The sequence below is a fragment of the Oncorhynchus kisutch genome, unplaced genomic scaffold, assembly GCF_002021735.2.
Source record: "Oncorhynchus kisutch isolate 150728-3 unplaced genomic scaffold, Okis_V2 Okis05a-Okis16b_hom, whole genome shotgun sequence".
Classification (NCBI taxonomy): domain Eukaryota; kingdom Metazoa; phylum Chordata; class Actinopteri; order Salmoniformes; family Salmonidae; genus Oncorhynchus; species Oncorhynchus kisutch.
In genome coordinates this window covers 1029086-1052118 of record NW_022261982.1, presented here as the reverse complement: position 1 = coordinate 1052118, position 23033 = coordinate 1029086, and the positions used below count along the sequence as shown (strand labels likewise).

Sequence of the window (23033 nt, the reverse complement as noted above, 5' to 3'; positions counted from 1 at the left end):
TCTGTGTAGTATTATACTGTACCCTCCATTCTGTGTAGTATTATACTGTACCCTTCATTCTACTACCCTGTATAGTATTATACTGTACCCTCCATTCTGTATAGTATTATACTGTACCCTCCATTCTGTGTAGTATCATACTGTACCCTCCATTCTGTATAGTATTATACTGTACCCTCCATTCTGTATAGTATAATACTGTACCCTCCATTCTGTGTAGTATTATACTGTACCCTCCATTCTGTGTAGTATAATACTGTACCCTCCATTCTGTGTAGTATTATATTGTACCCTCCATTCTGTGTAGTATAATACTGTACCCTCCATTCTGTATAGTATTATACTGTACCCTGCATTCTGTATAGTATTATACTGTACCCTGCATTCTGTATAGTATTATACTGTACCCTCCATTCTGTGTAGTATTATACTGTACCCTCCATTCTGTATAGTATTATACTGTACCCTCCATTCGGTGTAGTATTATACTGTACCCTCCATTCTGTATAGTATTATACTGTACCCTCCATTCTGTATAGTATTATACTGTACCCTCCATTCTACTACCTTGTATAGTATTATACTGTACCCTCCATTCTGTATAGTATTATACTGTACCCTTCATTCTACTACCCTGTATAGTATTATACTGTACCCTCCATTCTGTGTGGTATTATACTGTACCCTCCATTCTGTGTAGTATTATACTGTACCCTGCATTCTGTATAGTATTATACTGTACCCTCCATTCTGTATAGTATTATACTGTACCCTCCATTCTGAATAGTATTATACTGTACCCTCCATTCTACTACCTTGTATAGTATTATACTGTACCCTCCATTCTGTATAGTATTATACTGTACCCTCCATTCTGTGTAGTATTATACTGTACCCTTCATTCTACTACCCTATAAGGTATTATACTGTACCCTCCATTCTGTGTAGTATCATACTGTACCCTCCATTCTGTGTAGTATAATACTGTACCCTGCATTCTGTATAGTATTATACTGTACCCTCCATTCTGTGTAGTATTATACTATACCCTCCATTCTGTGTAGTATAATACTGTACCCTCCATTCTGTATAGTATTATACTGTACCCTGCATTCTGTATAGTATTATACTGTACCCTCCATTCTGTGTAGTATTATACTGTACCCTCCATTCTGTGTAGGATAATACTGTACCCTTCATTCTGTGTAGTATTATACTGTACCCTCCATTCTGTATAGTATTATACTGTACCCTGCATTCTGAATAGTATTATACTGTATCCTCCATTCTACTACCTTGTATAGTATTATACTGTACCCTCCATTCTACTACCCTGTATAGTATTATACTGTACCCTCCATTCTACTACCCTGTGTAGTATTATTCTGTACCCTTCATTCTACTACCCTGTATAGTATTATACTGTACCCTTCATTCTACTACCCTGTATAGTATTATACTGTACCCTCCATTCTGTGTAGTATTATACTGTACCCTGCATTCTGTGTAGTATTATACTGTACCCTGCATTCTGTATAGTATTATACTGTACCCTCCATTCTGTATAGTATTATACTGTACCCTGCATTCTGTATAGTATTATACTGTACCCTCCATTCTGTATAGTATTATACTGTACCCTCCATTCTGTATAGTATTATACTGTACCCTGCATTCTGTATAGTATTATAATGTACCCTCCATTCTACTACCCTGTATAGTATTATACTGTACCCTCCATTCTACTACCCTGTATAGTATTATACTGTACCCTTCATTCTACTACCCTGTGTAGTATTATACTGTACCCTGCATTCTGTATAGTATTATACTGTACCCTCCATTCTACTACCCTGTATAGTATTATACTGTACCCTGCAATGTTTGTATCCTACTCTAGTGTTCCCCTCTATATACCTCTTCCTCTATGCTTTTTCTAGGTCTAGAATCACAAAATCCTTTATTCATCTCTCTCTCTCTCTCTCTCTCCCTCCCGCTCTCTCTTCTCCCTCTCTCTCTGTCTAACTATCTCCCTCCCTCTCTCTCTCTCTCTCTCTCTCTCTCTCTCTCTTTTTCTCTCTCTCGCTCTCTCTCAATTCAAGGGGCTTTATTGGCAAATCCTTTATTCATCTCTCTCTGTCTCTCTTCTTCTCTGTCTCTCTCTCTCTCTCTCTGTCTAACTTTCTCTCTCTATCTCTCTTCCTCTCTCTCTCTCCCTTTCTCTCTCTCCCCCTTTCTCTCTCTCTCTCTCTCTCTTTCTCTCTCTCTCGCTCTCTCTCTCTCTCTCTCTCTCTCTCTCTCTCCCTCCCCCTCTCTCTCTCTCTCTCTCTCTCTCTCTCCCTCCCCCTCTCTCTCTCTCTCTCTCTGTCTAACTTTCTCTCTCTATCTTCCTCCTTCTCTCTCTATCTCCCCTTCTCTCTCGATCTCTCCTTCTCTCTCTTTCTCTCTCTCTCACTCTCTCTCTCTCAATTCAAGTGGCTTTATTGGCATGGGAAACATATGTTAACATTGCCAAAGCAAGTGGAGTAGATAAATATACAAAAGTGAAATAAACAATAAAATGAACAGTAAACATTACACTCACAGAAGTTCCAAAAGAATAAAGACATTACAAATGTCATATTATGTAACGATGTGTGGTAACGATGTGCAAATGGTTAAAGTACACAAGGGAAAATAAATAACCATAAATATGGGTTGTATTTACAATGGTGTTTGTTCTTCACTGGTTGCCCTTTTCTTGTGGCAACAGGTCACACATCTTGCTGCTGTGATGTCACACTGGAGTATTTCACCCAGTAGATATGGGAGTTTATCAAAATCGGGTTTGTTTTAAAATTCTTTGTGGATCTGTATAATCTGAGGGAAATATGTGTCTCTAATATGGTCATACATTGGGCAGGAGGTTAGGAACTGCATCTCAGTTTCCACCTCATTTTGTGGGCAGTGAGCACATAGCCTGTCTTCACTTGAGAGCCAGGTCTGTCTACAGCGGTCTTTCTCAATAGCAAGGCTATGCTCACTAAGTCTGTACATAGTCAAAGATTTCCTTAAGTTTGGGTCAGTCACAGTGGTCAGGTATTCTGCCACGGTGTACTCTGTTTAGGGCCAAATAGCATTCTAGTTTGCTCTGTATTTTGGTTAATTATTTTTGGTTGGGTCTAATTGTGTTGCTGTCCTGGGGCTATTTGTGTCTGTTTGTGTTTGTGAACAGAGCCCCAGGACCAGCTTGCTTAGGGGACTCTTCTCCAGGTTCATCTCTCTGTAGGTGATGGCTTTGTTATGGAAGGTTTGGGAATCGCTTCCTTAGGTGTTTGTAGAATTTAACGGCTCTTTTCTGGATTTTGATAATTAGCAGGTATCGGCCTAATTCTGCTCTGCATACATTATTTGGTGTTCTACATTGTACACAGAGGATATTTTTGCAGAATTCTGCATGCAGAGTCTCAATTTGGTGTTTGTCCCATTTTGTGAATTCTTGGTTGGTGAGCGGGCCCCAGACCTCACAACCATAAAGGGCAATGTGTTCTATAACTGAGTCAAGTATTTTTAGCCAGATCCTAATTGGTATGTTGAATTTTATGTTCCTTTTGATTGCATAGAATGCCCTTCTTGCCTTGTCTCTCTCTCTTTTCGTGCTCTCTTCTTCTCCCGTTCCCTTCATCCCCTTCCTCTTTAACCCCTCCCAGCTCCTGACCCAGCCAGCTGACTCCCAGGAGGAGATCACGGCCCGCCACCACATCGCTGACCAGCTGGAGCGTCGCTTCATCCCCCGCCCCCTCTGCAAGAGCTCCCTGTTCGCAGAGTTCAACAACGAGCTGAAGATCCTCAAGGAGGCCGTGCACAGTGGCTCTGGTTGGTAACCCACTGATTAGTATACTAGTTATTAGTAGCGTAGCCGTTAGTATACTACTTTCTAGGTCACTACCCATTAGTACACTACCCATTAGTGGACTACCCATTAATACACTACCCATTAATATACTACCCATTAATACACTACCTATTAGTACACTACCCATTAGCACACTACCCCTTAGTACACTACCCATTAATACACTACCCATTAATACACTACCTATTAGTACACTACCCATTAGCACACTACCCCTTAGTTACTACCCATTAGTTACTACCCATTAACACACTACCCATTAATACACTACCTATTAGTACACTACCCATTAGTACACTACTCATTAGTGGACTACCCATTAACACACTACCCATTAACACACTACCCATTAATACACTACCTATTAGTACACTACCCATTAGTACACTACTCATTAGTGGACTACCCATTAATACACTACCCATTAATACACTACCTATTAGTACACTACCCATTAGAACACTACCCATTAGTTACTACCCATTAGTACACTACCCATTAGTTACTACCCATTAGTACACTACCCATTAGTTACTACCCATTAGTACACTACCCATTAGTTACTACCCATTAGTTACTACCCATTAGTACACTACCCATTAGTTACTACCCATTTGGTACTACCCATTAGCAAACTACCCATTAGTACACTACCCATTAGTACACTACCCATTAGTGGACTACCCATTAATACACTACCCATTAATACACTACCTATTAGTACACTCCCCATTAGCATACTACCCATTAGTTACTACCCATTAGTTCACTACCCATTAATACACTACCCATTAGTTACTACCCATTAGTTACTACCCAGTAGTACACGACCCATTAGTACACTACCCATTAGTTATTACCCATTAGTACACCACCCATTAGTACACTACCCATTAGTTACTACCCATTAGTACACTACCCATTAATTACACTACCCATTAGTGGACTACCCATTAATACACTACCCATTAGTGCACTACCCATTAGTACACTACCCATTAGTGCACTACCCATTAGGACACTACCCATGAGTTACTACCCATGAGTTACTACCCATTAGTTACTACCCATTAATACACTACCCATTAGTGCACTACCCGTTAGTACTCTGCACATTAGTACAATACACGTTAGAGCACTACCCGTTAGTGCACTACCCATTAGTGCACTACCCATTAGTACACTACCCATTAGTACGCTACCCATTAGTTCACTACCCATTAGTACACTACCCATTAGTTCACTACCCATTAGTTACTACCCATTAGTACACTACTCATTAGTTACAACCCATTAGCACACTACCCATTAGTACACTACTCATTAGTTACTACCCATTAGTACACTACCCATTAGTGCACTACCCGTTAGTACTCTGCACGTTAGTACACTACCCATTAGTTACTACCCATTAGTTACTACCCATTAATACACTACCCATTAGTACACTACCCATTAGTGCACTACCCATTGGTTACTACCCATTAGTACACTACTCATTAGTTACAACCCATTAGCACACTACCCATTAGTACACTACCCATTAGTTACTACCCATTAATACACTACCCATTAGTGCACTACCCGTTAGTACTCTGCACGTTAGTACACTACCCATTAGTTACTACCCATTAGTTACTACCCATTAATACACTACCCATTAGTACACTACCCATTAGTGCACTACCCATTGGTTACTACCCATTAGTACACTACCCATTAGTACACTACCCATTAGTGCACTACCCATTAGGACACTACCCATTAGTTACTACCCATTAGTACACTACCCATTAGTGCACTACCCATTAGTACACTACCCATTAGGTACTACCCATTAGTTACTACCCAGTAGTACACTACCCATCAGTACACTACCCATTAGTACACTACCCATTAGTACACTACCCATTAGTACACTACCCATTAGTCCACTACCCATTAGTGTACTACCCATTAGTACACTACCCATTAGTTACTACCCAGTAGTTCACTACCCATTAGTTACTACCCAGTAGTACACTACCCATTAGTACACTACCCATTAACACACTACCCATTAGTGAACTACCCATTAGTACACTACCCATTAGAACACTACCCATTAGTTACTACCCATTATTTCACTACCCATTAGTACACTACCCATTAGCACTCTACCCAAATGCCATGTTAACCTTTCGTTATTAAATGACAGGTTATGATAAGAGATGTCTGTTCATGCCCCCTCCTGCCCACAGCGTACCAGGGCAAGACGTCCATCAGCACAGTGGGCACGTCCACCTCTGCCTACCGCCTGTCGCTGGCTACCATGTCCCGGTCCAACACGGGCACGGGCACGGTGTGGGAGCAGGAGAGCCAGCCGTCACGCCAGCCCTCTCAGGACACGCTAAGCCGCACCGACGAGGATGACGAACAGGAGCAGGAAGAGAGTCAGACACCCCTCCTACTACTATCACTACCACTATCACTCTATCACTGAGTCAGATACCCCTCCTACTACTATCACTACCACCATCACTCTATCACTGAGTCAGATACCCCTCCTACTACTATCACTACCACTATCACTCTATCACTGAGTCAGATACCCCTCCTACTACCATCACTACCACTATCACTCTATCACTGAGTCAGATACCCCTCCTACTACTATCACTACCACTATCACTCTATCACTGAGCCAGATACCCCTCCTACTACTATCACTACCACTATCACTCTATCACTGAGTCAGATACCCCTCCTACTACCATCACTACCACTATCACTCTATCACTGAGTCAGATACCCCTCCTACTACTATCACTACCACTATCACTCTATCACTGAGTCAGATACCCCTCCTACTACCGTCACTACCACTATCACTCTATCACTGAGTTAGATACCCCTCCTACTACTATCACTACCACTATCACTCTATCACTGAGTCAGATACCCCTCCTACTACCATCACTACCACTATCACTCTATCACTGAGTCAGATACCACTCCTACTACTATCACTACCACTATCACTGAGTCAGATACCCCTCCTACTACCATCACTACCACTATCACTCTATCACTGAGTCAGATACCACTCCTACTACTATCACTACCACTATCACTCTATCACTGAGTCAGATACCCCTCCTACTACTATCACTACCACTATCACTCTATCACTGAGTCAGATACCCCTCCTACTACTATCACTACCACTATCACTCTATCACTGAGTCAGATACCCCTCCTACTACCATCACTACCACTATCACTCTATCACTGAGTCAGATACCACTCCTACTACTATCACTACCACTATCACTCTATCACTGAGTCAGATACCCCTCCTACTACCATCACTACCACTATCACTCTATCACTGAGTCAGATACCCCTCCTACTACTATCACTACCACTATCACTCTATCACTGAGTCAGATACCCCTCCTACTACCATCACTACCACTATCACTCTATCACTGAGTCAGATACCCCTCCTACTACTATCACTACCACTATCACTCTATCACTGAGTCAGATACCCCTCCTACTACCATCACTACCACTATCACTCTATCACTGAGTCAGATACCCCTCTTACTACTATCACTACCACTATCACTCTATCACTGAGTCAGATACCCCTCCTACCTACTACTATCACTCTATCACTGAGTCAGACACCCCTCCTACTACTATCACTGAGTCAGACACCCCTCCTACTACTGTCACTGAGTCAGACACCCCTCCTACTACTATCACTGAGTCAGACACCCCTCCTACTACTATCACTGAGTCAGACACCCCTCCTTCTACTATCACTGAGTGAGACACCACTCCTACTACTATCACTGAGTGAGACACCACTCCTACTACTATCACTGAGTCAGACACCACTCCTACTACTATCACTGAGTCAGACACCACTCCTACTATTATCACTGAGTCAGACACCCCTCCTACTACTATCACTGAGTCAGACACCACTCCTACTACTATCACTAGTCATGCTTATGTTAGAGAAATTAACATTCAATTATCTGGCAACAGCTCTGGTGGACATGCAGTCTGCATGCCAGCCCCCACCCTCAAAACTTGAGACATCTGTGGCATTGTGTTGTGTGACAAAACTGCACATTTTAGAGTGGTCTCCAGCACAAGGTGCACCTGTGTAATGACCATGCTGTTTAATCAGCTTCTTGATATGCCACACATGTCAGGTGGATGGATTATCTTGGCAAAGGAGAAATGTTCACTAACAGGGATGTAAACAAATTTACCTCTCTCTCTGTCCCTACCTCCTTTCCCCTCCCTCTCTCTCTGTCCTGACCTCCTTTCCTCCCTCTCTCTCTGTCCTTACCTCCTTCCCCTCCCTCTCTCTCTGTCCTGACCTCCTTTCCTCCCTCTCTCTCTGTCCTTACCTCCTTTTCCCTCCCTCTCTCTCTGTCCTGACCTCCTCTCCTCTCCCCTCCCGCTCTCTCTGTCCTGACATCCTTTCCTCCCTCTCTCTCTGTCCTGACCTCCTTTCCTCCCTCTCTCTCTGTCCTTACCTCCTTTCCTCCCTCTCTCTCTGTCCTGACCTCCTTTCCTCCCTCTCTCTCTGTCCTGACCTCCTTTCCTCCCTCTCTCTCTGTCCTGACCTCCTTTCCTCCCTCTCTCTCTGTCCTTACCTCCTTTTCCCTCCCTCTCTCTCTGTCCTGACCTCCTCTCCCCTCCCTCTCTCTCTGTCCTGACCTCCTTTCCTCCCTCTCTCTCTGTCCTTACCTCCTTTCCTCCCTCTCTCTCTGTCCTGACCTCCTTTCCTCCCTCTCTCTCTGTCCTGACCTCCTTTCCTCCCTCCCTCTCTCTCTGTCCTGACCTCCTTTCCTCCCTCTCTCTCTGTCCTTACCTCCTTTCCCCTCCCTCTCTCTCTGTCCTGACCTCCTTTCCTCCCTCTCTCCCTGTCCTTACCTCCTTTCCTCCCTCTCTCTCTGTCCTTACCTCCTTCCCCCTCCCTCTCTCTCTGTCCTGACCTCCTTTCCTCCCTCCTCTCTCTGTCCTTACCTCATTTTCCCTCCCTCTCTCTCTGTCCTGACCTCCTTTCCTCCCTCTCTCTCTCTGTCCTTACCTCATTTCCCTCCCTCTCTCTCTGTCCTGACCTCCTCTCCTCTCCCCTCCCTCTCTCTCTGTCCTGACCTCCTTTCCTCCTTCTCTCTCTGTCCTGACCTCCTTTCCTCCCTCTCTCTCTGTCCTGACCTCCTTTCCTCCCTCTCTCTCTGTCCTTACCTCCTTTCCTCCCTCTCTCTCTGTCCTGACCTCCTTTCCTCCCTCTCTCTCTGTCCTGACCTCCTTTCCTCCCTCTCTCTCTGTCCTGACCTCCTTTCCTCCCTCTCTCTCTGTCCTTACCTCCTTTTCCCTCCCTCTCTCTCTGTCCTGACCTCCCTCTCCCCTCCCTCTCTCTCTGTCCTGACCTCCTTTCCTCCCTCTCTCTCTGTCCTTACCTCCTTTCCTCCCTCTCTCTCTGTCCTGACCTCCTTTCCTCCCTCTCTCTCTGTCCTGACCTCCTTTCCTCCCTCCTCTCTCTCTGTCCTGACCTCTTTTCCTCCCTCTCTCTCTGTCCTGACCTCCTTTCCTCCCTCTCTCTCTGTCCTTACCTCCTTTCCCCTCCCTCTCTCTCTGTCCCTGACCTCCTTTCCTCCCTCACTCCCTGTCCTTACCTCCTTTCCTCCCTCTCTCTCTGTCCTTACCTCCTTTCCCCTCCCTCTCTCTCTGTCCTGACCTCCTTTCCTCCCTCTCTCTCTGTCCTTACCTCATTTTCCCTCCCTCTCTCTCTGTCCTGACCTCCTTTCCTCCCTCTCTCTCTCTGTCCTTACCTCATTTTCCCTCCCTCTCTCTCTGTCCTGACCTCCTCTCCTCTCCCCTCCCTCTCTCTCTGTCCTGACCTCCTTTCCTCCTTCTCTCTCTGTCCTTACCTCCTTTCCTCCCTCTCTCTCTGTCCTTACCTCCTTTCCTCCCTCTCTCTCTGTCCTTACCTCCTTTCCTCCCTCTCTCTCTGTCCTGACCTCCTTTCCTCCCTCTCTCTCTGTCCTTACCTCCTTTCCTCCCTCTATCTCTGTCCTAACCTCCTTTCCTCCCTCTCTCTCTGTCCCTACCTCCTTTCCTCCCTCTCTCTCTGTCCCTACCTCCTCCCCTCCCTCTCTCTCTGTCCTGACCTCCTTTCCTCTCCCTCTGTCCCTACCTCCTCACCTACCTCTCTCTCTGTCTCTCCCTCCCCTCCTCTCTCTCCTCTAGATGACTCTATCAGTATTCCCAGTGTGGTGAGTGAACATGAGGTCTTCCTGCCCAGGCTCATCACCCAGCGACGCTTCTCTAGTCATGCCACGGGCAGCGCCCAGCCTGAACCCAGCACCCGCAGCACCATGCTGCCCAGCCACAGGTAACACACACACACACAACCCTACACACACACACACGCCTACACACACACACCCCTACACACACACACCCCTACGCACACACACACCCCTACACACACAAACCCTACCCCTACACACACACACACACATCCACACTAGGTTGTACTATGCCTGTCCACACATCACCACATTCAGTACATGTCAAACACCGTCACTTCAGAAGCCACAATCATAGTCATACTATTTGTGTTGTTTCAAGCTGTTTATTTCTGTTTATTTGTGTACCCTTTTCTGGAGAACAGCATGCTAGATGAACAGACAGGAAGTGAGGAATGCTACAAGTCATAGTAGTTTTAGCAGAGAGATTAGCTGTATTATTATCTATGCATAGTCACTAACTCTACATGTACATATTACCTCAATTACCTTGACCCCCGCACATTGACTCGGTACCGGTACCCCCTGTATATAGCCTCCACATTGACTCGGTACCGGTACCCCCTGTATATAGCCTCCACATTGACTCGGTACCGGTAGCCCCTGTATATAGCCTCCACATTGACTCTGTACCAGTACCCCCTGTATATAGCCTCCACATTGACTCTGTACCAGTACCCCCTCTATATAGCCTCACTATTGTTATTTTAAATTATTTGTTACTTTTATTCCGTACTTTTTAAAAGTTATTTTTCTTACTGCATTGTTGGTTAAGGGCTTGTAAGTAAGCATTTCACTGTTAGGTCTACACTTGTTGTATTCGGCATGTCACAAATAAAATTTGATTTGATTTTGTTTGAATACTTTAAAAACACACCCTTCCTGCCAAGGATTTCTTCAAGTAAGGGAGGAAGGATGCGTATTTAGAGTATTCAAGCAGGGCCCTAGATCAATGGAAAGTTCCTGACAAGTTGATCCAGCTACCGTGCTATAGGAGACCCATCCGAAGAGGGGCCTTGGACATTGGGCAGCATGCTCTCCTCCCTCCCTAAACCCCTTTTCCCCTTCCTGCCCCCTCCTCTGCAGTGAACCCAATGTGCTAGATGAGTCTCAAGGACTGGAAGAGGGTAACCTGTCTAGGTACAGTGTCACGTCACAGCCCCCCTGTGTGTTGCGTCTCTCTGTGTGCAGTTTGGGGGAGGCTCGGGCCAGTCGGACGGCCTCCTCTGACTTCTTCGTTTTCCTCACTCATTATCTCATCCAATCAAAACCGCCGTTGGTCTATCACCCTTCCTCTTCGTATAGGTCTAATGTAACGTAGTCTCTTGTTCCCCTCGTAGCTTCCACACTGATCCACCCACCCATCTCAAGTCATCCGCTGTTGCCTCTTTAACACTTTAAGTCCCTGGGCGGTGTGAGGACGCTGGGAGTCAGTGGTAATGTGTCTCAGCCTGCTCAGTCCATCGGTGCCATCATGGTCTTCATACTGTTTCAGGCTTTTCACTGTTCAAATTGGACGTCCCCTCCAGGATACCAATCTGTGGGGCATGAGGTACTGGAGTGGCAATCCATCATTTATCTTATCAACAAGTCTAACGTTACCTGATAGGTTCATGTTATAGTTCAGTGCTGGTAATATGGTACGAGCTGTCTACATAAGAACACAGATCACTCCAGACCTCATAACCCCCTTTGTGTTTTGGTGTATTCTTGTGCTGTGATTGGGTGTCCTTGATTGGTGGGTGTGTCGGTGTGGTGTGCAGTGGAGTGATTGGGTGAGTGGGGATAGATGGGAAGAATGGAAGGAGCAGTGGACAGACACATGTCCTCTTGACTCTCCTATGTGTCTCAGTGAAAGAGAGAGAGAGAGTTCATTAGGAGAAGCACTACCTCTGTGTTGTACTGATTGGTTTTGTCTGTCTGTCTCTGCATGTCTATCTGTCTGTCTCTGGTCTCTGCATGTCTGCATGTCTGTCTCTTTGTCTGTCTGTCTCGCTGTCTCTGCATGTTTGTCTGTCTCTGTGTCTCTCTGTCTGTCTCTCTGTCTGTCTGTCTGGTTGGGTTGTGTAGGGTGGCCAGTGTGCAGAGTGAACCAGGCCAGCAGAACCTCTTGAACCAACCTCCGCTGGGACGCAATAGAGGACTGAGACAGGTGAGAGTAGTCTTAAAGGTGGAACTGAGCATTTTAAATAAATAGCTCCTTTTAAGTTTATTGAGAAAATCTTTGTTTTTTTAAATCCATTGTTCTCAATTATTGAATTGGAATTTCAGTTTACCACCCGAATTGACTAACTACAATTAACCCTGGTTTATACGGTTTGTTTCCATTTGGTGTGTGCGGTGGGGTGTATCGGGGTGCGGCGGGGTGTATCGGGGTGTATCGGGGTGCGTGGGGTGTATCGGGGTGCGGCGGGGTGTATCGGGGTGCAGTGGGTGTATCGGGGTGCGGTGGGTGTATCGGGGTGCGGCGGGTGTATCGGGGTGCGGCGGGTGTATCGGGGTGCGGCGGGGTGTATCGGGGTGTATCGGGGTGCGGTGAGGTGTATCGGGGTGCGGTGAGGTGTATCGGGGTGTGGGTGAGGTGTATCGGGGTGCTGCGGGTGTATCGGGGTATGGTGGGGTGTATCGGGTGTGGTGGGGTATATCGGGGTGTGGTGGGGTGTATCGGGTGTGGTGGGGTATATCGGGGTGTGGTGGGGTGTATCGGGTGTGGTGGGGTGTATCGGGGTGTGGTGGGGTGTATCGGGGTGTATCGGGTGTGGCGGGGTGTATCGGGTGTGGTGGGGTATATCGGGGTGTGGTGGGGTGTATCGGGTGTGGTGGGGTGTATCGGGTGTGGTGGGGTGTATAGTGGTGTGGTGGGGTGTATCGGGTGTGGTGGGGTGTATAGTGGTGTGGTGGGGTGTATCGGGTGTGGTGGGGTGTATCGGGTGTGGTGGGGTGTATAGTGGTGTGGTGGGGTGTATCGGGTGTGGTGGGGTGTATAGTGGTGTGGTGGGGTGTATCGGGTGTGGTGGGGTGTATAGTGGTGTGGTGGGGTGTATCGGGTGTGGTGGGGTGTATAGTGGTGTGGTGGGGTGTATCGGGTGTGGTGGGGTGGTATAGTGGTGTGGTGGGGTGTATCGGGTGTGGTGGGGTGTATCGGGTGTGGTGTATCGGGTGTGGTGGGGTGTATAGTGGTGTGGTGGGGTGTATCGGGTGTGGTGGGGTGTATCGGGTGTGGTGGGGTATATCGGGGTGTGGTGGGGTGTATCGGGTGTGGTGGGGTGTATCGGGTGTGGTGGGGTGTATAGTGGTGTGGTGGGGTGTATCGGGGTGCGGCTGAAGTAATGAGTGAAGTATTTAAAGGGCAACAGTGCATTTTGAACACACGACCCCTCCCCGTTTCCCAGGTCGTTCAGTACAGCACTATTTCTGCTTCATTGAATGTTCCACTACATTTTCTGCGTACTGAACGCAGCCCTGGTCTTGTCACATGGTCAGAGAAAACGATGTCCCTAATTGTGGATAATGATGAAGAGGCTATCCCCATTGACATTCACAGTGGAAATTATATGTGGATTGGGTTGATTGATATTTCAATGCAGTTGCGACGCCCCCTGCTGTCTCTTCCGAAGAGTGAGGCGCGAGGACCAGGTCGCTCTGGAGCCCGACTCTCTGCCACCCGCAGGAGCATCCAGCCCAAGAACAAGCCTCTGGGTAACTGTGTGTGTGTCTGTTGTGTGACAGAGATTGTGTAACAATAGCAAACTTGCCCTACACTTCAGATCAAGCACACTGCAGTTCACATTCAGACTTTGGGATATGAACTATTAATACTCAGTATTTGCTCATGAACGTATCTCTGACAGTCTGACTCCTCCAACTGTGTTGACTTGAACTGACATGTACCGATCCTCCTCATTCACAACCGTTGTCTCTGTTCCAATGTGTCTTTATCCCGTCACCTCCGACCCCAATAACTGACTGTGTTCATTCTGTGTTCTGTTTATGCCTTTGTTTCAATTCGAAATAAAGAAACGTTATTGGACTGCGAAGGTGAGACACCTATACTTCCCCCCTCTCCTCTTGCAACGTAACAACGCCCTCTCTCTGAAACCTCTCACCTGATACGTTGCTCTGCATGTCTGTCTTGCATCCCCCCCCCTCGCTCCCGCCCCCTCCACTCCTCTCCCTCACCCCTGGTAGTTGTAGTGTGTCCGCTAGTTCCCAAGGTGGCGCTGTGATGAACTGTGTATGTGATGTCTGTCATGTCTCCTCAGCAACCCACGGGTGGGACCAGAAGAGGGTGGTCACCTTCACAGAGGGCCAGCAGGCTCAGGCAAAGTCCCCCGACCCCGGTGGCGCCAATGCGCCCCCAGAGGGTAGGAAGGCCAGCCCGGCCCCTCCAATCACTCCCCCTGCTGCCCCTGGGGCCTCATCATCGGCCACCGTCAAAGCTGACCTCCACAGCCCTGCCAAGAAACAGGTACGACTGGGGGAGTAAGGATGTTTTATGACATTGTTGATTCTCACAGGCTTCTGTAGTTTGTATCATGTTTACTTGGTAAGAAGGTAAGCAGAACGGCCATTTTGCATAGCTTGCATTTGGAACTTTGTTAGGGTGTAAATGAGGCATTAAGTGATAATCCACTCCAGACATGAAACTCATGAAACTCCTCTCATTGTGGTGCTCTATAAGTGGGTAAAATAACTATTTGATTATTTAACTTCTATGTGGTTTGTCTGGTAAATTGTATTTAATTTGATTTGAAATCAGGAAATCATGGGGACACTTGAAACTAAATAGTGGAACAAATGATTCAACTCAGTTTCTTCTTCAACTACCATCACGCAACGCCCGTTTCTCCTCTTCCTCCTCGCCCTGGCCTGTGTCTGGCCTGTGTCTGTCTCTGGCCTGTGTCTGTCTCTGGCCTGTGTCTGTCTCTGTGGTAAATAATGAAGGGTACATGAAAAGACAACGCCTGTTTCTCCTCTCCCTCCTCGCCCTGGCCTGTGTCTGTCTCTGTGGTAAATAATGAAGGGTACATGAAAAGACAACACCTGTTTCTCCTCTCCCTCCTCGCCCTGGCCTGTGTCTGTCTCTGTGGTAAATAATGAAGGGTACATGAAAAGACAACACCTGTTTCTCCTCTCCCTCCTCGCCTTGGCCTGTGTCTGTCTCTGTGGTAAATAATGAAGGGTACATGAAAAGACAACGCCATTGATCACGTCACATTATTCATTTCTATGTGAAGACTCAATAGCGCATTGAAGCCAAATTAAGTTGGTTAGAGGCCCAGTACATTCAAAAATGTGTTTTATATCTATTTCCACAATGAGGTTGTAATAATACTGTGAAAATGATGATATTGCCCCTTTACTGTAAGAGCTGTTTGAAAAGACCACCTGAAATGTCTTCCTGTTTTGGTGGGATGGAGTTTTGGCCTGCCTGTTGACATCAATAAGAAAGAGTTCCAAACCTCTCTGACAATAATAGCTAGTTTTCCATTTCCCCTTCCCCACTCAGACAGCTCCCAGGCAGTCCTAGCAAAATTCTTGCTATAGAAATGTCTCTTTGCTGAGAAGCTATTTTCGTTACGTTTTGACCATTTTAATTGAAAACATTCACAGCAAGGTTCTTAATTGTGACCCAGAAATGATTTGATATTGAGATAAAAAGGGCTGCAATGGACCTCCTAAAATGGCTTCTCATGGAGACAACATGCTACTCCAGGAAGTGATGTTGCAAGTTAACTCAGTGCTGCCCACTCTCATTGATGAACTCCAGTAGAAGGCCGAACAGGGCATGCTGCCATTAGCAACTCAATTATCCTTAGAACTTCTTCCGTGTGCGATTTTGAAAGAATCGGTTAGAGCACATACATCTGGTATATTAGAAACAATTATTGGTACCATGACTGTCTTCTAAACCATTTTTTATTTACATGAAGATTGACCACGAAGATCGCAATTTTTCCATTCATTATAATGGGGGATCCTGCTTTCTGCTAACAGTGCAGCTATTTGTCCTGCCCTGGTGGGAAAGCATGGGAAAGGGCCGTAGCCATAGCAATTTAAGCCCCTCCACTCCTCGAGGTAGACAATCTGCAGATGAAAGCATATAAATATAATGAATGGGTTGGACATGGTGAGATTGTATACTTTTTCAGCTAGCTAGCTACTTCACACACTGACAATTACTTTGGCATTACTGTGTGTAGCTACGTTTGCTAGCTAGCTACCTAAGCAGACTGTAAAAAGACCAGCGAGAGATCATTGCGTTATAGGTTTTCTAGTCGGCTTGAGGTGCAAGATCTCCACAACAATTTTTACATGTTGCTACATGTTATTATAACGACAAAATTATACATTTTTTCACTCAAAATGTTTTGCTCCCATATTAGTGTTGTTTAACCCTATAAATCATATTAATTTGTGTTTTTGAGAGGATTATTCATTTAAGTCATCGCTCATTCCAGAAGAGACAGAGAGAGATGGGAATGAATGTGAGTTCTCTATATTTAACAGCATGGACTAAGTCTTTGAAATATCACTCTTCTCCCACTTGTTTCCTGGTTCTAGTTGGAGAGCAAGGAGAAACGAGAACAGTGGGGCCTCCGCAGCAGCCTCTCTCCTCGGCCCTCCATCTCCCCCACACCAACCTCCTCCTGCTCTCCTCTCCCTCCTCCACCTCTCCCCATCTCCCGCGCCTCCACCCCCACCCCACCCTCCTCCTGCTCTCCTCTCCCTCCTCCACCTCTCCCCATCTCCCGCGCCTCCACCCCCACCCCACCCTCCTCCTGCTCTCCTCTCCCTCCTCCACCTCTCCCCATCTCCCGCGCCTCCACCCCCACCCCACCCTCCTCCTGCTCTCCTCTCCCTCCTCCACCTCTCTCCATCTCTCGCACCTGTTCTCCCCTCCCCCCTCTGCCGATCCTGGGGATCCGACCCCCCGCTCCCCCCACCCACCTCTTCCATCCTGGTCCGTCCTCCCATCAGACCCCCGAGAGCCCCGAGGACGAGGACACGACTGCCCTGCTGGGGAGGAACGCAGACACCCTCCTCCACATTTCAGAGGACAATGGGGGCACAGAGAACCCCCTACTCGCCCCCCTGCTCTCCCCCCGCCGCTTGCCCGCCCTGGCCCCACACCACTCCCCCGCCCTGCCCCCCCGCCGCTCCCCCCTCCCCATCTCCCCAGTCGACCTGGACCTGGATGAGTCCCACGTCTGAGAAGCGTCCCTGTAACGTTTCAGTAACGTTTTGTTAACATTTCGGTAACAAAACTCGTAACGTAACGTTATAACTAGGGCCAGGAGTTTTTCCCTGACTGAACTTGCGTGACCGCACTAGGAAAAAGTCCTGGCCCTAGTTACAAGGCTCTAAACTACAGACGTAGGCTATAACTAGGGCCCGGAGTTTTGACCCTTTAGGTTAGAGCACATGGTCCGGCTGGGGAAACTCCTGGCCCTAGTTATGACCCTGGCAGGGTAGCTTCTCTATGTCGGTCCACTTCTATATCTTTGGAGTCTGTGTTTAGACATTGAGCTGCCTGATATCTCTGTATCCTTCTAGCTAACGGAGGTCAGAGGGCGCTTGAAAAATGAGGAACCTGTTGGAATACTCTGAAAATAAAAATGCATCCTCCCTTCCTTGATCTGATCTGACATAAAATGACTGGTGAAATCAGTGCAGTAGAATCCTTGCTCTCACCTATCCAATCACGTTAGATTAGTGATTACCTCAAGAAAAAGAAGGGAGGAAAGATGCATCTTTAGAGTATTAGAACAGGGCCAAGGACCAATACCTGTTAGTGTTCTCCTCTTGCCCACTCCCCTGCCCCTCTCTCCCCTTCTCTCTCTGCTCTCTTCTGTCCTGTTAGAGCACCAAGATGAAATCCATACTTCACTATGTCTACAGTACCAGTGACAGTACATCCTCACCTGTGACATTTTAACCCATCTCATACCAAAGTATTCAAATCAAATGCAGAATCAACATGCCTTCTTCACACGTCAGGGTGGATTAATCCATGGAGTCCCAACAGGTGATCAAGTGGGACTGTTACTGTTGCTAGGTAGATCACATTCTATTTGTTGTGGTCTATTGAAAAGAGAAGGGAGAGTGTTTCCAGCAATTGGCTGCTACAAACATCTGTTTACCTTTTGGTTGACCTTGTCACCTCCGAAGAACTGTTTACAGTGAATCTGCTGAAGGGTAAACGGTTGACTAGAGAAATGAAATGTATATTAGCTATGATATTATGAAATGTATAATATTTAATCCTGAAGACTATTTTAAAGAAAGATTTAATATATATAATTGTCAAAGAATTGCAGAGAGGCATAGTATGTTTGTCATTAGGATAATATATTAGTGGCCTCCCAGGTGGCCACACTGCGGTCTAGGGCACTGCATCGCAGTGAGGCGTCACTACAGACCCGGGTTCGATCCCAGGCTGTGTCACAACCGGCCGTGACCTGGAGTCCCATAGGGCGGTGCACAATTGGCCCAGCGTGGTCTGGGTTAGGGGAGGGTTGGGCCGGGGGGGGCTTTACTTGGCTCATTGTGCTCTAGTGACTCCTTGTGGCGGGCCGGGCACCTGCAGGCTGACATTAGAAGTCAGTTAAACGGTGTTTCCTCTGACACATTGGGGCATCTGGCCTCCGGGTTAAGTGGGTGGGTGTTAAGGAGCGTGGTTTGGCTGCTAATGTTTCAGAGGACGCATGACTCGACCTTTGCCTTTTTTTGGTGAGAAAAAGGGGGGGAAACCAGAATGTTTATTTATTAATAGATGGATAGATTGACATAATTATTTATAAAATATTTATCCTCTTGGGGTTTCTAGGTTTGATTTATTGACAATTGACACACTGAGTGGTTGTTGTTTTCCTGTGGAAGTTGAGTCTGTTAGATGAGAAGAGGCTCTTTATGGAGGTTGAGTCTGTTAGATGAGAAGAGGTTCTTTATGGAAGTTGAGTCTGTTAGATGAGAAGAGGTTCTTTATGGAGGTTGAGTCTGTTAGATGAGAAGAGGTTCTTTATGGAGATTCAGTCTGTTAGATGAGAAGAGGTTCTTTATGGAGGTTGAGTCTGTTAGATGAGAAGAGGTTCTTTATGGAGATTCAGTCTGTTAGATGAGAAGAGGTTCTTTATGGAGGTTGAGTCTGTTAGATGAGAAGAGGTTCTTTATGGAGGTTGAGTCTGTTAGATGAGAAGAGGTTCTTTATGGAGGTTGAGTCTGTTAGATGAGAAGAGTCCAAAGCGCTATAAGTGGGGCAGGTCACACTTGGAAGACAATCCTAACATCAACTGAAGTAAAAATTAGGGTCTCCATATAGCTGAGGTTCAGTATTGTAGCACGCTTGAAATGTGAAGGTAATTTCAGATTGAGCCGACATAAGTAGCGTTTGCTGTGAATGCAGTCTCCACTAACGCTGGAAACCTTTGCCTTTAAATGTCAAACAGGCTACAACACAGAACTTCTGCGATACGGATTGAGTCCAGCCCTTAGTCGTGCATTGATGTCAATAGGAAACTAAGTGGACATTTTTGTAAAAGTTAGGTTTCGCCCCTTCGAGGGTAAAGGTCTTGTTTTAGTATGATGAATGTAAAACTATCATACCACAACTAACAGCTCACTGGGCACATACGTCACTTCAACGGTTAAAAGTTGGGTAAAAATAAGTTGATTCAACGTCATCACGGTGATTATTTTGGTTGAAATGACGTGGAAACAATGTTGATACAACTAGTTTTGGCCCAGTGGATGGATGTTGTTTTATGTGTAACCAAATCCAGGTTCTGTTTTGAATAGCCTCCAACGTAATACTGACCTTCTGTTGTAGTGAAAGCATCATGCAGAATAGGTAACTGGTTATGGGCACCGAGGTATTATTAGTATGTCCAGTAATGTCATAGAGTTTATAATGATGCTTTTTATTGTTGTGTTTTCAATGCTTTGAAGAAAGGTTTCTAGTCCTCAAAACCTTATGCCAACAAGATCCCTGATTCTGAGTTGTAGCAGTTAGGATGCCTCCTTGTTCAACTTCTGCCTTAAACTAGAGAACTGGGAGGACCCCTCCAGCTCCTTGATAATGGTCTGTTCCCTGACTGAGGTCCCCTTATGTGCCATGGGGCTTGGTACAGTCCAAACCTGAGATGGGTGTGCTGCAGTCTACTATCTTCTGGTTAATGTTGGTTTTGCACCAGATCAGTGAAAAGAGGAGGTAGTTATGAACTAAACGTGAAAAACCCAGAAACTTTGCAGTTCTTGACACAAACCGGTACGCCTGGCACCTACTACCATATCCCCTTGAAAGGCACTTAAATCATTAGTCTTGCCTATTTACCCTCTGAATGGCACACATACACAATCTGTGTCTCAATTGTCTCAAGGCTTAAAAATCATTCTTTAACCTGTCTCCTCTCCTTCATCTACACTGACTGAAGTGGATTTATGAGGGATCATAGCTTTCACCTGGATTCACCTGGTCAGAGCAGGTGTTCCTAATGGTTTGTACACTCAGTTATATGTGAAAGGAAGAACTGGGCTTTTCCTGAATATCTTCTACCATTTCCCCCTGTTTGACGGCGTCAGTGCAGAAGCGTTAGTAGTGATATGAATAGGTGCCATAATGCACATATGACTATTGCACTGTGAGTCGGTCTCATAGCTGTGTCTGCTTCTGTGTGTGATCTAAATGTACTGCTGTGTAGTTCCCACAGAGGCTGGTTATCAGATCTATAGTTCCCATATCGTTAGAGGGGTTATCAGATCTATAGTGCCCATATCGTTAGAGGGGTTATCAGATCTATAGTGCCCATATCGTTAGAGGGGTTATCAGATCTATAGTGCCCATATCGTTAGAGGGGTTATCAGATCTATAGTGCCCATATCGTTAGAGGGGTTATCAGATCTATAGTGCCCATATCGTTAGAGGGGTTATCAGATCTATAGTGCCCGTATCGTTAGAGGGGTTATCAGATCTATAGTGCCCATATCGTTAGAGGGGATTCTATTTCAATGATAGTATCACTATAGTTCATTCTAGAACCCAGGGGGATAATACAAAAGTCTATTATACTGTATAAGCCAATTATACTGTAGGCGACATATTCTGGTGTCCCTGTGGACATGTTGTCTTGTCAGTGCTAACGGTCAGTGTCTGTCCGTGTGTGTAGTGCCAATGCTCTCTGCTGCGGAGCTGTCCTTGTGCAGATGCTTTCTGGGAGGTTGGCATGGAGACTTATTCATCAAACGTGCCATATATTCCAAAGTCATCTGCATTCTGCAGTTTGTCCCATGTAATGCACTGTTGAAGTGCTCTACTTAACCAGGTTTTCCAGAAATCTTGGTTGGAGGATTCCCGGATTTCTTGTTTATTACTTTCGGATTCCTTGACTCTTCCAGCTAGTATATCAGGAGTTTGAGGAAAGTTACCAGAATTTGGAGACCTGAGTTCTATTTCATTGTCAATTACAATTTGTAGTACCGGTAAGCACACTGTATTGCTTTAAACATAATCAGAAAATGATATTTTTAAATGATTGCCAACTCATAGCTAACGTGTGATGATGTTCGTCGCAATGAAATATGTTTCTAGTTTGTTTAGTTTAGTTATATTTCTTACATGTTATGAAGGATAGCTGGATCTGTGTTGTTCTGGCTCTGGGAATAACTTTTCCATAAACTTGGAAGTTTACCTCAAAGTCCTATCCACATGCTAGGGGTGGCAGGTAGCCTAGTGGTTAGAGCGTTGGACAAGTAACTGAAAGGTTGCAAGATCCAATCCCCAAGCTGACAAGGTAAAAAAAAAAAAGCCAGTTAACCCACTGTTCCTAGGCCAGTTAACCCACTGTTCCTAGGCCAGTTAACCCACTGTTCCTAGGCCAGTTAACCCACTGTTCCTAGGCCAGTTAACCCACTGTTCCTAGGCCAGTTAACCCACTGTTCCTAGGCCAGTTAACCCACTGTTCCTAGGCCAGTTAACCCACTGTTCCTAGGCCAGTTAACCCAATGTTCCTAGGCCAGTTAACCCAATGTTCCTAGGCCAGTTAACCCACTGTTCCTAGGCCAGTTAACCCACTGTTCCTAGGCCAGTTAACCCAATGTTCCTAGGCCAGTTAACCCACTGTTCCTAGGCCAGTTAACCCACTGTTCCTAGGCCAGTTAACCCACTGTTCCTAGGCTGTCATTGAAAATAAGAATTTGTTCTTAACTGACTTGCCTAGTGAAATAAATATAACATGCTGTATGGTGGAGCTGTGAGATATTCAGAAGTGTGTGTGTGTCAAATGCAGGGGCCCCCAGGGTGGGAGGAGCTATAGGAAGACAGACTCATTGTAATGGCTGGAATGGAAGCCTGTCCTCCTATAGCTCCTCCCACCAGACTCCTCAGGTGGAAGTGACATTATGGTCTAGATTATATAATATAATTTTGATATTTTATTTCTCCAAATATATATTAACATCAGCATTTGTTCACATGCATTTGTTCATATTCAATCATGGTTCCATCGACATATATTTTTTCCTCTGTGTGACTCTGAAATATATCGTATTATATACTTAAGATATTTATTTCAAATGATTGTCTTGTCCTGTGTTCTCAATCTATTCTAAAATATAGCTATATCAAAGTATTTATGAAATATTTAAAGAATAAATGGATATTGTTGTATACAATGTTATTTATTTGTATAATTGTTTCCTTCACTTGTAATATCTTGAACTGTCACTAACTGCCAACTAAATGTCAGTTTAGAGGGCATTTACTGTGGTTCAGATAAAACTACCACACAATCACCCACAGATGGCAGTAGAAAGGATAC

General features: G+C 45.7%; 1 protein-coding gene across 1 annotated transcript in view; it reads left to right on the top strand.

Annotated features, from left to right (window-relative positions):
• Positions 1-22886, top strand: part of LOC109876752 (protein unc-80 homolog) — a 106818-nt gene extending 83932 nt beyond the window's left edge. The window contains 10 exon segments of the mRNA XM_031813318.1: positions 3690-3855; positions 6136-6327; positions 10157-10301; positions 11305-11358; positions 12289-12370; positions 13806-13917; positions 14236-14256; positions 14481-14686; positions 16783-16914; positions 17035-22886. Coding sequence (XP_031669178.1) covers positions 3690-3855; positions 6136-6327; positions 10157-10301; positions 11305-11358; positions 12289-12370; positions 13806-13917; positions 14236-14256; positions 14481-14686; positions 16783-16914; positions 17035-17433 — 1509 coding nt within the window. The 3' untranslated portion in view covers positions 17434-22886.
• Positions 22887-23033: the final 147 nt, after the last annotated feature.